The 16534-nt window shown below is 50.4% G+C and overlaps 1 protein-coding gene across 1 annotated transcript in view; it reads right to left on the reverse strand.

Annotated features, from left to right (window-relative positions):
* CLMP (CXADR-like membrane protein) overlaps positions 1-16324 on the reverse strand; it is a 40985-nt gene extending 24661 nt beyond the window's left edge. The window contains exons 1-4 of the mRNA XM_014530725.1: positions 16297-16324; positions 15295-15401; positions 14931-15030; positions 3-159 (exon numbers count right to left, since the gene is read on the reverse strand). Coding sequence (XP_014386211.1) covers positions 3-159; positions 14931-15030; positions 15295-15401; positions 16297-16324 — 392 coding nt within the window. The remainder of the gene's footprint in view (positions 1-2; positions 160-14930; positions 15031-15294; positions 15402-16296) is intronic.
* Positions 16325-16534: the final 210 nt, after the last annotated feature.

Here is a 16534-nt window from a genome sequence, read left to right on the forward strand (position 1 = left end):
CCGCCTTTTGGTTCCCTGTACTGTCGGTGAGCAGCCACTCGATGTCCAGGGCGCCTTTTTCTTGAAGCCCCAGCTGATGGTGACAGGGCAGAGTGACCTTTTCCTCGGCCACTTTCTTGATCTCAGTGTAAGCCCCCAAGGCTCCGACACAGCAGGTCACTGCAAGAGGAAGCCGGTGTGAGAACGCAGAAGCAGAAGCTGAAGCTGCATGGCCATGTGTGGGAGCAAACGGGCCAGCAAGCCGGTGCTGAGAGGATCCTAGACCAGAAGTGCTGAAGCCCAGGGCCTCACGCTGGCTCCTCCATCCTATCTTCCTTCCCTGCACACCCCCACCCCCAACTACTCCTACTAGTGCCCGTCTTTCCTACCTTAGAGAGTTTTTCCGAACAATGAAATCACTCGGGTCAACAATAAGTGGTGTTTGTTTTTTCTCTCCCCTGCTAGCCGAGGCTCCAATAGGACGGAACCCAAAGGGACAGCAGGGTTCGCGTCCTCCCCAGCACAGGCGCTGGCTCCCAGCTCACCCCTCAGGGCCCCCAGGAGCCAGGGGCCTTGGGAACCCTGAGGAGGTGCAGGCATGCCCCCCGGGAGCAAGTGGGCTCGACGGCAGCCCCTGCTTCCTTACAAATAACCTCCTCTGGTCCTCCCAGCTCTGTCTTCCAGTCTGTATGCTCTCATATCCTGTGGTTTCAACCCTTTCTATTCAAAGCAAAATTCTGAGTTAGCACATTAGGATCCCATCCCTCCATTGATCCAATACCCATTTAGCCCACAGGCCTTCGGCCACTTTTGGCTTCTTTCCTCTAGCTCTGTCTTTACAGGAATGAAGTCCTGTCAGAGGCGTGGGCCTCCTGCTCGCCTCTCTCCTTCCTGTTGATCTTCGCTGAGGCTCTGGCATTGCTGACTGTTAAGTCTACAGAATTGATGACCGGTGAATTGCTGCAATGACACCCCACCTCGATTCTAGGCCTGATGTGTCTGGCACTCCAGGTGTGCTTGATCTTTGGATCTTCCTTTATCTCCTTACACGGTAATAAAGAAGCAATAAAGTGGGTGGCTCAGTGGATAGAGCATCGGCCTGAGGACTGAAAGGTCCTGGGTTCGATTATGGTCAAGGGCATATGCCCAGGTTGCAGGCAAAATCCCCAGTGGGGGGCGTGTAGGAGGCAGCCGATCAATGGTCCACTCTCATCATTGATGTTTCTCTCTCTCTTTCTCTCCCTTCCTCTCTGAAATCAATAAAAAAATATATATTTAAAAAGAAAAAGAAAAGAAAAGCGTGGCCCTGTCGGCATGGCTCAGTGGTTGAGTATCGGCCTATGAACCAGGAGGTCATGGTTACATTCCCAGTCAGGGCACATGCCTGGGTTGTGGGCTTGGTCTCCAGTAGGGGGAGTGTAGGAGGCAGCCAATCCATGTCTGTCTCTCATCGATGTTTCTATCTCTCTATCCTCCCTTCCTCTCTCTCTGAAATCAATAAAAACATATTAAAAATAGTTTCCAAAGGAAGAATCATATTGTTCAGGCGTGTAGGAGGCAGCTGATCAATGATTCACTCTCATCATTGATGTTACTCTCTCTCTTTCTCTCCCTTCTTCTCTGAAATCAATAAAAAATATATATATTAAAAAAAAAGAAAAGAAAAGCGTGGCCCTGTCGGCGTGGCTCAGTGGTTGAGTATCGGCCTATGAACCAAGAGGTCATGGTTACATTCCCAGTCAGGGCATATGCCTGGTTGTGGGCTTGATCCCCAGTGTGGAGCGTGCAGGAGGCAGCCCATCAGTGATTCTGTCTCATCATTGATGTTTCTATCTCTCCTCTACCTTTCTTTCTTTGAAATAAATTAAAAAAAATTTTTTTTAAAAAGAGCGCAGTGTGAAATACGATCTCTTTCAAGCCATTCGAGATGCAACAACATTAAACAACCTCCAAGTTAAAACAGCCCCAGGGCTTGTGTGAAGTCCTTTCTCCTGCAGCAAAATCGCTGCCACTTGAGAAGGGCTTTCAGCACTAAAGCCCAAGGGTCATGACCAACGGAAGCATATAAACGACCTCTCTCAGTCTGTGTTCATTTCCCAACACAATCGGCAAGAAATCTGTGGGGTGGGGAAGGGGCCGTGTTCTCGCTGCAGGAAGGTGAAGTGAGGGAGACGGAGCAGGGCTGGCTGGGGGGGGCCCTCAGCGGCTCCACCTCCGGGCACAGCAGGGGGTTCCCAAGTTCCCAGGCAAAGAAGGGAGCCCGTGGCTTAGCTGAGCGGAGCGGCAGCCTCAGAACCACCGGACAAGCCCTTGCCGGCCTCACTGACGTTCTCAACCATGTTTCTGTTTGGACCTCGGCACTGCAATGGGAGTGGCCACCACGTGAGCACGAGGGATGGTTGGCCTGGAGAATGAACACTCGAGTCTCTGAAGAAGAAATGATTCTCCAAGTTTATCGAGGACATCCATAAAGGGAGTGAGCCACGCGCCAGCGTCAGAGCTGGGAAGTGACAGCCGGGCTCCTCCACACCTGCTTCACTGCCACGCTCACGCCAGGCAGCCCTGCTGTGCACGGGTGTCCTGTCTCACATGGCTTCCCAGAGGTCTGGCGCTCCCACTAGCCAGGAAGCGCCTTGACATTAAGCACCACTCACCACGGCCTCCCACGGCCCCCAGCCCTGGGCCTTACACACTGCAGGTGCCTAATATTCATCGGAGGGATCTGCATCTAAGCCACGTACTCCCTGCACCGGCACAGCAGGGGGTTCCCAAGTTCCCAGGCAAAGAAGGGAGCCCGTGGCTTAGCTGAGCGGAGCGGCAGCCTCAGAACCACCGGACAAGCCCTTGCCGGCCTCACTGACGTTCTCAACCATGTTTCTGTTTGGACCTCGGCACTGCAATGGGAGTGGCCACCACGTGAGCACGAGGGATGGTTGGCCTGGAGAATGAACACTCGAGTCTCTGAAGAAATGATTACTCTCCAAGTTTATCGAGGACATCCATAAAGGGAGTGAGCCACGCGCCAGCGTCAGAGCTGGGAAGCGACAGCCGGGCTCCCCCACACCTGCCTCACTGCCACGCTCACGCCAGGCAGCCCTGCTGTGCACGCGTGTCCTGTCTCATGTGGCTTCCCGGAGGTCTGGCGCTCCCACTAGCCAGGAAGCACCTTGACATTAAGCACCACTCACCACTGCCTCCCACGGCCCCCGACCCTGGGCCTCACACACTGCAGGTGCCTAATATTCATCGGAGGGATCTGCATCTAAGCCACGTACTCCCTGCACCAGTGAGCAGGCTGAGGCGCACCTCCTGCACCTCCTTCAGTGTAGAAATGACCGTCTACACCCGCCCTCCCGCAGTCCCCATAAAGCAGCCGGGAACAGCAGGGAAATGAGCTGGTGTGCACGGGACTAAGCTAAGCTTATGAGGGGGAGCTCTGGCTTCTGTCCCTGATCACTGAACACTAGACACAGCAATGCTCAGATGAAACCAGCATCCCGCAGCCCTGGCAAAGCTAAAGGACCCAGCTCCAATTTGGTGCACACAGTAGGCACTTCCTATACAATGAATAAATAAATGCAAGAATCCGTTATGAAAGTTGCTGGCTTGAGCCACTAGAGGGAATCAAAGACTCAGGTTTGGTTGATGAACATGGGCGGTGGGGGAGGGGGGGTGCTTTGCCAGAGCGCCAAGTTCTATTTATACCTTCCCCAGAGTTAAATAAGGCAGTGCAGCCTCTCTGTGATGCAAGTGACGTCACCGAGACAGGAGCCTCAAGGTCAGTGCGGCACCTCTGCTCTTCCCTGAGCCTCCGCTCCCCGGACTCAAGGAGGCCACTGGGATCCCTGAGGATTTCTCAGGTCCTTCTGTGCTTTCTAAACCCACACCCCTGGCCTGTAGCCTAAATGGATGGGGCCCCGGGTTCTGCATGTAACCTAGCGTGGCAATGCTTGGGGGGCTCCTGCGCATAGGGCTCCCCTGCTGGGTAAGTGGAAAGGACAATCTGCACCCCTGGGGGCCAGCCTTGGGTCCCCTGGCATTCAGGCACTCATCTTCATTAGGAAAGCCCTCAAGTTCATCAAGATTTAATTACAAGGAAACTACAGCCTGGAGAATTGAAAAGGCACAAAGCTAGTTAGTGGCAGAACCACGAGTGTCAGGGACGCTTAGGGAACAGTCCCCACTGGGTGTCAGGGACCCTTAGGGAACAGTCTCCACTGGGTGTCAGGGACCCTGAGGAAACAGTCCCTACTGGCTGTCAGGGACCCTAAGGAACAGTCCCTACTGGGTGTCAGGGACCCTAAGGGAACAGTCCCCACTGGGTGTCAGAGACCCCTAGGGAACAGTCCCCACTGGGGGTCAGGGACCCTAAGGGAACAGTCCCCACTGGGTGTCAGAGACCCCTAGGGAACAGTCCCCACTGGGGGTCAGGGACCCTTAGGGAAGAGTCCCCACTGGGTGTGAGGGACGCCTGCAGCCTTTGATAGCGGGGGGAGGGGAGGGCTGGAAGGCGGCAGCGCACACACACACACACACACACACACACACACACACACACACACACGTCTCCACAGGCATAGTGCAGCCTAGAAGCTGTGGGCCTCCCTGCGTGCACCTCAGGGGGCTAACAAAGGGCCTGGGGAGCTGGGAGAATCCCCTCCCTGAACCTCAGTGTTCCACCTGCAAAGCGGGAATTGCACGGCCTGAGGTGCAGCGCCAGGCGAGGGCACGAGGCATCTCCAGTAAAGGCGCCTCCCTGGAGAAGAGCCCTTCTCAGGGGCGCGCCTGCAGTCGGCGGAGATTAACTGAAGGTTTCTCTCTAAGGGGCATTTCTTTCCTAACGATTCTCTGGAACTTCACGACCTCCTTCAAAGACATGGGGGCAGAAGTAACCTTTTTCAACACTCACTTTTATATAACTCAGTCACATATTTTGAAGAATTCATTGAGAAGATAATGGTAACTTATTAAAAGGCTATTTCTATAGCCAGCTGACTATTTCATTCACATTAAAACACGCAGAGGGAATGAGGGCACGAGGCATCTCCAGTAAAGGCGCCTCCCTGTAGAAGAGCCCTTCTCAGGGGCGCGCCTGCAGTCGGTGGAGATTAACTGAAGGTTTCTCTCTAAGGGGCATTTACCTTTCCTAACGATTCTCTGGAACTTCACGACCTCCTTCAAAGACATGGGGGCAGAAGTAACCTTTTTCACACTCACACTTTTACATAACTCAGTCACATATTTTGAAGAATTCATTGAGAAGATAATGGTAACTTATTAAAAGGCTATTTCTATAGCCAGCTGACTATTTCATTCACATTAAAACACGCAGAGGGAAGTGTTTTAAGCCTTTGTGTGCACAGAGCTAGGCTGGCTGCTGTTGTGGCCAGGAGGTGTCTGCGGGCCCTTCTAAGAAGTTCACTTAGTCCAACTTAACGCAGCCTCCAGCCTCCATGTACTGATGGGCACTGTCTCCACTACATGCCGAGGCCACATTTCTGGGTCAGTCCACGTGGCTTTTAGCAGGTGTGGCAGGAGGGAGACCCCTGGCCGAATTTTCTCAGATGGGTCCCCATAGAGCCACTGCTGACCCATCTTGCTTTCATGGATGCAATGAAGAAAAAGGCCCGCGGGAACTTTTTTTCCCCTAGATTTTTATTGATTCAGAGAGGAAGGGAGAGAAAGAGATAGAAACATCAATGAGAGAGAATCATTGACCAGCTGCCTCCTGCACGCCCCACACTGGGATTGAGCCCACAACCTGTGCAAGTTCCCTGACTGGGAATCAAACCTTGACCTCCTGGTGTGTGGGAGGACGCTCAACCACTGAGCCACGCCAGCTGGGCCAAGCTAGCAACTTTTTGTTGCACAGGACAATGCTCAACCAGCTGAGCCACACTGGCAGGGAGGAGGGCAGGGCGAGCAGATACTGAGCTTCCTCCCTATTCCCTTAGAAGGGGAGGGGAAACGGGAGAGCCCCAAGCTGACGGAGGGTCAGAGGAGCCCTGAGCTGACGGAGGGGTCGGAGCCCTGAGCTGTTAGGGGTCGGAGCCCTGAGCTGTTAGGGGTCGGAGCCCTGAGCTGACGGAGGGTCGGAGCCCTGAGCTGATGGAGGGGTCGGAGCCCTGAGCTGTTAGGGGTCGGAGCCCTGAGCTGTTAGAGGGGTCGGAGCGAGCCCTGAGGGGGAGGGTCGGAGCCCTGAGCTGATGGAGGGGTCGGAGCCCTGAGCTGATGGAGGGGTCAGAGCCCTGAGCTGATGGAGGGGTTGAGGTTTTTAGACTAAACACAAGCTGATTAGAAATGATCAACCTCCATCCTTTCCCCTCTGGGAAAAACTGTCCCAATACGTACTCTGTATGTATTTATCCTGTTAAAAAATTGTGTTGGGCTCTCTACCTGCTAAGTATGTGCTGTGAATACAAAGATGGCAGCAGTCCCTCTTCCTCCCTCAAGCCATTTGAGAGCTCATGCTGGTGATACTTCCCACTGATTAGCTCACTCATTCAGACGCATGTCTCACTGTGAGCCCCTGTGCTTTAGAGAAGACAACCGAGGCCGGCAGGGCTGGGGCGGGGGCGCTGGGGGACAGAGCTCACCTCCCGTGTTTATTCTCTCCTCTTCCCCTCACCGAAGGTCATTGCCTTTGACATTGGTTGATTGGAAACCCAGAGATCATGGTGATTAAATGTGGACAGCACAGGGCTAAGTAGCAGAGCTGATCTGATTGGACACATGAAAGAGCTCGCTAGCTGGAATCCTGACCCAAAAGCAAGATGAAGTTAATGGAGGCAAATGTTCAAAGTTACATGTTCCCACCCTAAGCCTGGGTGGGAAAGACCCAGAAGACTGGGGACTAGGAGATGCACGCATCCAGCTGTGTGATGTGGCCACTGCGGGAGCCAATGGCGTCTGCGCTGCACTGAAAGAGTTAGTCTGCGCTCTGTGTTAGTGAAGCAGCGCACCCACAGCATCTGCCAGCTCTAGGTGCTGCACCCGGAGAGGGACATTGACACAAAAGCCGACATCCAGAGGCTGTGAGGAGGAGATAATGGGACCAACACGCTTGCTGTAGGAGGACTCGTTGACACAATTACAGGTGGAATGCTAGGAGGATGGGAGACGAAAGGGCAGCAGGCAGTTCTCTCCCAACATTTAAGCAGCTACGAGGCTCATCGGGTGTTGTTCCGGAGGACAGAGTTAGGCCGAGATGGCAGAATCGCTTCACCCAGAAAAAAACAGGCTCAGAGGTCCCAGCACCTCTTTCCAGGCCTGGAATGATAGGATTCTCTGACAAAAGACTTATTCCATTTGGGCTTAATATGTTGACAAACGTTCTAAGAGACCTGTCTGATATGGAAATGAGCTGTATCATTTAGTAATTTTTCATTATTGGAGCCACTCAAGTGGGGGTATGTCAAGGCCTGGGAAAGGGACTCTTCTGTGTGATGCTGAAGTCAGGAGTTAATGCCCTTCCTAACCATAATAGTCCATGAACTAGTTATTGAGTGCTTAGTGTGTTCAAGGCACTGTCCTAGTCGCGTGGGATGAAAGTACAAGACAAATGCAGGCTGCTATCTATCAATGTATCTGTCACCATCAATCAGATTTTACACAATTTATACAAATAGTCCAGCTTTGTTTCATTGGCAACATGACTTTAAATTTATATTTTATGTTTTTAATATATTTTTAATTGAAATTTTTTTAGAGAGGAAGGAGGGAGAGAGAGAGAGAGAGAGAGAGAGAGAGAGAGGCAGCCTCCTGCATGCCCCTTACTGGGGATGGAACCTGAGACCCAGGCATGTGCCCTGACTGGGAATGGAACAGGTGACCTTTTAGTGCATAGGATGACACCCACCCAACTGAACCACACCTGCAGGGCATACATTTTTATTAATTGATTTTAGGGAGAGAGAGAAAGATAATGATCAATTTGTTGTTCCAATTATGCATGCATTCATTGGTTGATTCTTGTCAGTGCCCTGACAGGAGGTTGCACCTATGACCTTGGCATATCAGGACGATGTTCTAACCAGCTCAGCTACCAGCCAGCGCGTCAACATTACTCGTAAACACCGTCGAGGTTTAACATCTTTGAAAGAACTAAGAGGAAATGGTCTATGCAACTATAGTGTTTTTTCCTATCTGGGGATGTTTAATCCACAAGGGGGCAGAATTTACTTAGAGAGGATTATGCACACCTGACTTTAAAATATAGATGGATAGATAGATAGATAGATATAGATATAGATATAGATATAGATATAGATATAGATATAGATATTTTATTGATTTCAGAGAGGGAGAGGGATATAGAAACATTAATGCTGAGAATCACTGATCGGCTGCCTCCTGCACACCCTCCACCGGTGATCAAGCCTGCACCCTGGCATGTGCCCTCATCAGGAATCGAACGGTAACCTCCTGGTTCATAGGTTGACACTCAACCACTGAGCTGCACTGGCTGGGCACGCCTGACTTTTAAAACTCTGTCCCAGATGACTGAGAGGGACTAAGGAATCAGCAAAAGAACTTTTAAGATCCCTTGGCTCTTGAAGTTTGGTCTTTGTTCTAGGCCAGTAACTTCCTGAATTACAAAACCCTGAGTGGCTGGTATATGTAGTCTAGAATCTCAAGCTTGGGAAGGCTGGGGGAAGGTCATTGTCTACTTTCAGGGAAATTTCACTTTTAAACCTAGTTTGCTGAAGTTTATGAAATTATTCATATTCTCTTATTATCACTATAATCTGAAATCACAGTAACGATCTTGACAGGCCTGTTGGCATGAACTTTTTTTATTGTAAGATGTCATAGGCCATGCGGGGTACGGATTTCTATAGTATTTCCTCGACACTTCAGGTTCCAGGTGCCACCAACAGGAGCACTGACAAAACACCTGCACCAGGGGGCGTGGCGAGGAGCGTGCATTGTTCAGTGAACGTGAGTGGCACTCACATCCTGTCACCACACTGGGTGCTGCTGGGGACACACGAGGAATGACATTGCCCTTTGTCTATGAAGAGGTCGCAGTCATAGAGAAACAAACAGCGATTCAACACACCCCGCTCAAGGCAGTGTGTGGTCAACATCAACGTGAGGGGCAGCAAGGAGCCAAGAGGAGAGCGGTCCCCATGGTGACGGGACGGCAGCTGTACATGAGGGGCTGGCTGCAGAGACTGGGAATGGCAGTCTGACTGCTCAGGAAACCAGCAGCTAAGCTGACCTCAGCACTTGACAGGTTGGAACATCACCATGGACCTTAGTCCTGACAAGGTCTCACAGATTGACCAGTAATATCACAGACATCATGTCAGCTGTGTCACTGTCCTACAGAACTGGGGTTGACCATCTGGGAGTAATGTTTGTTTTTTCAATCCTCACCTGAGGATATGCTTATTGACTTTAGAGGGAGAGGAAGGGAGAGAGAAAGAGACAGACAGAGAGAGAGAGAGAGAGAGAGATCATCTGGTTGCCTCCCATACGTGCCCCCACTGGGGATAGAACCCTCAACCTAGGTATGTGCCCTGACTGGGATTGGAACCTGCAACCTTTTGGTGCACAGATGACACTCCAAACAATTGAGCCGCCTGCCAGGGCCGGGGCTCATGTCTTATTCTGGTATCTCCAGTAATGACTGTCGGGGGAGGATACTGATCTGGTCCACAGGGATCACTCTACTATCCAGAAACACACCCTTTATGCCTGAGAATTCTGTCCTCAGTAATATGCGAGGACAGGTCCATGCGTGCACCCATGTTCACATTAGGAAAACATACACACAGCTGTCTAGAGACCCTCACAAGCATGCCCGTGTCAGTGCACAGAGGTGACAAGAACGTGTGCCTTTGATTCGGAGACGCTGAGAGCTGATCCCTCACTAACCTATTCCACTGACATGTCTATTTATAGCCTCTGTCTCATTCCGAGTGCCTCGTCGCTCTCTACATCTAAATCTTTTATTACCTTCTGCAGAGAGAGGGAACCGAGGGGAGAAACTAAACATGGACACAGGCTTACTCCCCAGAGGGCAAGCATCCATTTTTAGGGATTCATGGCAATTGAGATTTCACTGATGTTAAAATTCACTGATAAATTAGAGCCTCATTTCAGCCTCTAACTTTGTACTTCCCCCTCCACCTTCCATTGTTTGTCCCTTTGAAACAAACAAAATGATAGGTCGTACAAATGCATCATCCAACATGTTTTACCCTCTATGTAGTGATAATAGGCAATCAATTTTGAGCGCTTGTTATGTGCATGGTTCTTCTTGACTTAGACTCATTTCCACTTTTATCTCCTCAGCAATTGTGCGAGGTGAGCAGTCTCCTCACCCTCGTTTACAGGCGGAGACACGCGGATGCAGAGACGGACTTGCCGAGGTCACAGCTGGTCGGGAGCAGAGCCACGATGCCAACGCAGCCACTTCCACCCCCAGCCCACGCCCTCAGCAGTGTATCACACTGACTCGCTCTCCGTGTGTTTAACAAAATGTTATCGACCTAGAGTTATGCTGGTATTCTTGTGGGTTCCCTCGGAGCTTCTCATCGTTTTTTCCCTCTTGATCATATACAGGAAAGCTGTTAAAGGTCCAGATCGTGTTACTCCGGGAGGAAGGGGTGTAAGTAGAAGGAACACGTGGAGGTTTCGGAGGGGCTGGCTATGTTCCGGTTCTGGATTAGGTGCTTATTACGTTAATTTTGTGACATTCATCAAGCCTTATCCTTATCATTGTGCATTTTTCCGTGTGTATATTATACTATTTATTATGTATTGCTGCGTAACAAATTGTCCCAGAACTTAGCATTTCAAAACAACAAACATACCTTTTTTATGTGTACCTTGTTACCAATCCTTTTTTTAACTTATTTAAAAAATATTTTTCTTGTTTTTTTAATGTCAACATTTTTATAATATTTTAAAATTTAATTTATTGGGGTGACATTGGTTAATAAAATTATATAGATTTCAGGGGTACAATTCTATAATACATCATCTGTATATTGCACTGTGTGGTCATCACCCATAATCAAGTTTCCTTCCATCACCATTTATCCCCCCTTTACTCTCTCCTACCTTCCCCCACCCCCTAAAAACATAGCTTATCTGCAAGTTTCTGTGGGTCAGGAATCTAAGCACAGCTTCGATGGGTAGCTCTGGCTAAGGGTCTCTCATGAGGTGCAGTAAACTGTTGGCTGGGACTGTGGTCTTATCTGAAGGCTTAACTGAGGTGGGAGGAGTCCATTTCTAAGCTTACAAGGTCTAGTTGCTGGCAGGCATCAGCCCTCAGCCTCTCTGGGGCCGCCTCACCCTATGGCAGCTGGCCCTCCCCAGGGAGTAACCCAAAGGATTGAGAATCACTGTCTTACAGAATTAAAAATGCTTTAACCAACACACTAGTTGTTTTGTAATTACAACATCCTTTAAGCGTAGGTTCTGACATGAATGTTTTCTGTTGTATAGAAAGGCAATAATAAGCTGATACTACCACTTTTATATTTGTACAGCACTTTTCAGATTTCACAATTCTTTCCATACATATTTTGAGTTTCATTATGCAGAGTAAGTGGGAATTGTAGTTTAGTATTAGTTTATCTGAAAGTTATAAAAATACTTTATAATATTTAGCATTTATTGAGTGCTTACCATATGCCAATTACTGTATGTTAAAGGACATATACATGTATATATATGTTATGTATATATATATTTATACATAAAAATACACATAATTATTTAACTCTACTAGGCAGGGTTTTGCCTCAATTTACAGAGCAAAACCTAAGACTCAGAGAGGCTAAGGAATTTGCTCAGACCTAAGAGCCAACAATTGGTAGAACCAAAATTTCAACTCAGTTTGACTTCAGACCTCCTATGCTCTACAAACTATGTAAATTAGAATCTTCATAGCACGCTGGTAACAGATTTTCCTGGAATGCGTCGTGGGGAAATTTTTTGCCATCTTCAAATTGGGAAGGGGAAGAATTATCTTCAAAGGTCATGGCAGGTAGAATGTGAAAAGCAGTAACTCCCCTACAGCATTTGTACCCAACACTAAAGGATATGGCAGCCTTTCTTCTAAAGGCTGATTCTATTGACCTATTATCATTTGGGTGAAGTGCTGGAATATAGTCTTACTGATATGTTCACAAAAAGATGACCATATTCATCATACCACACATTTAACACAGACTCCTACAGGGGCTTTCAACACTAGTATATTAGAGACGTTCTCAAGGGCATCAACAGCTTAACATGCTGCTTCCATCTAGCGGGTGAGCAGAGCTATAATCAGGCTCGGCTCATGTTTCCTGAGAAACAGCTCCGAGCTTCTCTTCTCCCAGAGACGTGAGGGCGATTAAAACCTGGACCGCGACCATTACCCTCCTTACTGATGTGCGCAGATAATTGCTCCACCAGACGTCAGCCCCTCCCCTGAGGTGTCAGGGGCAGACAGCCTGCAGGCCTCCCCCACAGTCCCATCCCTGCAGGCCCAGCCTCCGGCCTCCGCAAGGGAGGCTGTGTCCTGCCAGGTCGGTCCCCCTAACTTGACTTTCTTCCTGTCATTCACCCACGCCCAAATGACTCAAGTGGCTGCCCCACGCTCATTTACTCATTTCCACTCAGTAATCATTCAAATGACCTAAGGCTGAGTCTCTGGCCTCCAGGGGACTGCCTTCCAGCTGACCTCTGCGTGTCCCCCTGCAGCGAGCAGGCTCTAGGCTGGCCGGCCTTCCTTTCTCTCTGCCTCCAGGCCCAGCGCACCGGCTGGTGCTCATGGGAGGTGAGTGGGAAGAGCAAGAAGCCACGAGCGCTGCATCACCTAAGATGGGCGATTCCCACGTCCGGTTAATTACCAGCACACTCAGAGAGCGTTCAAACGCGTTCGAATAATGTGCCACCAGCACATGGTTCCCCGCAACAGGAAACGGATGGACTCTCACCAGTTCACGTGCTTTCTATTTCTGTGTCTCACACTTTTTCTCCCTCTTTTTTTGGTTAATCCTCACCCGAGGATATTTTTCCATTGATTTTTAGGGAGAGTAGAAGAGGGAAAGACAGAGAGAAACATCAATGTGAGAGAAACACATGGATTGGTTGCCTCCTGCACAAGCCCGACCAGGGCCCAGGCTGGGGAGGAGCCTGCAACCAAGGTATGTGCCCTTGACCAGAATCGAACCCTGGATCCTTCTGGCTAGGGCTCTATATCTCACACTTGATTCAGGGTTCAACTGAGTAGAGAATGTTAGGTGGGGTATACATTTTTTAAATATGTATTTTTAAATTTATTTCAGAGAGGAAAGGAAAGGGAGAGAGAGAAACATCAATGATAAGAGAGAATCATTGATGGGCTGCCTCCTGCACACCCCCTACTGGGGATCAAGCCCACAACCCCAGGCATGTACCCTGACTGGAAATGGAACCATGACCTCCTGATTTATAGGTGGACGCTCATCCACTGAGCCACGCGGCCGGGCTAGGTTGGATATAATTGTGATTCAAATTTCAGATGGCACTGCTCCATTGACTTCCAGCTTCCAGAATTAATATTGAGAAGTCTGATGTCACTTTCAATTCCAGCCTTTTAAGTGACCTCTGGACATTTTTAGGGTCTTATTTATCTTCATTCATAGAGCTGTAACGTTTTACTATCATGGATTTTTGGTGTAGGCCTCATCGCCCCCCACCCCCCCTTCATTTATTTTTAGGTTATTTAATCTGAAAACTCATTTCATTTAAATGTCAGGAAATGTTATTATGCTATTTAAAAATAATTCCATTTTCTCTTCTTCCTTGTATGCATGCGTATCAGATGTTGAACCTCTTACATTGAGCCCCTAATTGTCTTATCTTTTTGCTCATGTTGTTCGATTGGGTTGTTTTAAAAGTTTTTTCAAAGGATCTCTTGGCAGGCACCCTGTGGCAGCTGTTAAAATCTGGGATTCAAGTCCACGTGGCGCACACGCCCTCACAGTCCTATGACCTCAGGCACGTTCCTTATCCTCCCTGTGCCTCAGTTCTATCATCTGCACCGAGAAATAACTGCCCATCATGGGCTTGACATGAGGGTCAGAGCACACCATGAAGATGAAGCTGGTTTTACACATGACCAGTGCATAGTATATGTTTAAAATAATGTGTGTATATATATATATATATAAATCCTCACCCGAGGATATTTTTCCAGAGGGAAATAGCGACGTCAGAGAAACACATCGATTGGTTGCTTCCTGCCTGGAGGAGCCGGCAACCAAGGTACCTGCCCTTGACTGGAATCACACCTGGGACCCTTTAGTCCGCAGGCCGACGCCCTATCCACTGAGCCAAACCGGCTAGGGCAGGAATTTTAAAAATGTTTTTCTTCCTTCCTTCCGTTCACCAGGCACGCTGTATTCAACTCTCGGTTCAGGCTGGGAGAACATGAGCCAGTTTCCACTGAAGCGCGGGAACCCCTGGGGTGAAGCCGCCATGCCCAATGGAAATGAGCCCCAGCCTGCCCGGCAGGGCTCTGGCCTCACCCCGCGCTCTTTTGCTGTGTTTGCAGCTTGGAAACCCTACCAGGGTCTGAGGCCTTCCTAGGAACAGTATTTGGTTAAGTCCTTCATTTTCTGTGTCTTTAAAAGCCACTGTGGCTTTCAGCTTTTCTGGGCATCTCACATTGGACTCCAGCTTGACCTTTCTGGGGCCTGAACGCCACAGAACTCCAGCAGAGATCTGAGGATTCTTGCTCATGAGACGTTGAGGGCAAGCCCTGCGGGGAGCTGCCCGGGCCTGCGGGCAGATTTCCTCCACTTCTAGCTCCCCTGTCAACCAGGGAACCAACAGCTGACCATGTGTGCGTTGCCAGCATGGCCCAGGGGCCCGGGGAAGATATGAGAGTCGGATTCACATGGGAGTCCCATGCCTGCCCTCAGGGAGCATCCAACATGTGATGTGAAAGAATCACATATTACGATCAGACGCCACAAAGTTGGCACAACCTGTGAAGCCACAGGAGCTCAGAGGAGAGGGCAGCCAATGGATGATGAAATCGGCGAAGGAATTAGACTCCATCTGAAGAAGCAGAGTGTTTCACAGCCAGGGCGGTGACCGGGGGAGGGAGCTTTGTCAAGAAAGAGGGGAGGAGTGACTGCCAGAGGTTTGAGCAGATGTGAATGATGACTCAAGGTTGAACTGCAAGGGAAAGAGAAGAGGAGCAGAGAGGAAGTGACCCGCTCGTTACCAATAATAAGAAAGCAGCAAAGGGAAGGCCCACACTCCAGGCAGGCCATCTGGGAGCTGCACCGGGAAGCTGCGGCTTCATGCCCAGGGACCCACCAGCCTCTCCCCTGCAGGGCCTGGGGGAGGGGACTGGACAAGATGAAGGTAGACGCAGGCCCAGTAACGCTGGGTGACGTAGGGAAGGTGCTTGCTGCCAGTCAAACCTGGAGACAGAGACCACTGGCCAGAATGGGCATGGCCATGCAAGCACGTGAACATTGGGGTACACAGTCCCCTACACCGAGGCGCTCACGCTCTGGACTCCTGCTGCTCTCGCTGCTCCTGGGCACTTGGCTCGTGACTCCTGCTGCGCTGACTCTGGGCTTGTGGGGCTCTTTGGGGCTCTTTAGCGCCTGTGACCCATGGCATGCGGAACCCACACGCGATGGACGGTGGCCTGCGGGGGACACACGCTGAGCCAGCTGGTGCTGGGCTGGACCCGGCTCCCACAGGGACAGGACCCCCTGGACACGGGCTCTGATTCTCACTCTGCTGAAGCCCAGCCGCGCTGCTATGACGGGATGAAGGGAGGGGGCTGTGGAAACCCAGGGGGAATTCCTCGGACATACAGCTTCTACCCCGTCTCATCCTCCCTGGGGGCCTCTGAAATACTGGTTCCAGTGGCACCCCAAGAACCCCACTTCCACGAGCAACTGGGGAGACGAGCCCCTCTCCCCTCCGTTAACCGAGGGAGGGAGTCATTTGAGGTGAGATTTAGAAGAGAAGTTTCTAGAGAAACGGCTTTCAGAACAGCTCTAGTTGTTTGCTGTTACTGTTTTTAGTTTAACAAGTCTCTGTTGTAACCCGCGGAGGAGTTTACCGTTCTTAGAGATGAACTCAGAGGCAGGCGGGATTACTTTTGCTCCCCACCTCCCCAACCCCTCTTTCATTTCCAAGCGTTTGGTGGGCCGTGGTGTCCCAGGTGAACGGTTGAGAGAAGGATTTGTTGCATTTAGCCACAAGCCTATCTGGCAGCCGCGGCCCGAGTGCCAGACCCCCCCTAGGCTGTGCCTCTCATATAATCTAACAGCCACCTGCCCATATCACTGTTCAGAATACCTGGTCCCATCATGTCATTCATGTCCATCACTCACTCAGTTAGTCCATGCTCCTGAGCACCTGCTCAGCGTCAGGCGCTGTTTGAGGTGCTGGGGACGCAGCGGTGAACATGGACACCCTCCTGTTTGTGCCCCCCGAGGGCCACGCTCACCCCCCCCCCCCCGGGGGGGTCCTGCTGCGCTGACTCTGGGCTTGTGGGGCTCTTTGGGGCTCTTTAGCGCCTGTGACCCATGGCATG

The sequence above is a fragment of the Myotis brandtii genome, unplaced genomic scaffold, assembly GCF_000412655.1.
Source record: "Myotis brandtii unplaced genomic scaffold, ASM41265v1 scaffold767, whole genome shotgun sequence".
Lineage (NCBI taxonomy): Eukaryota > Metazoa > Chordata > Mammalia > Chiroptera > Vespertilionidae > Myotis > Myotis brandtii.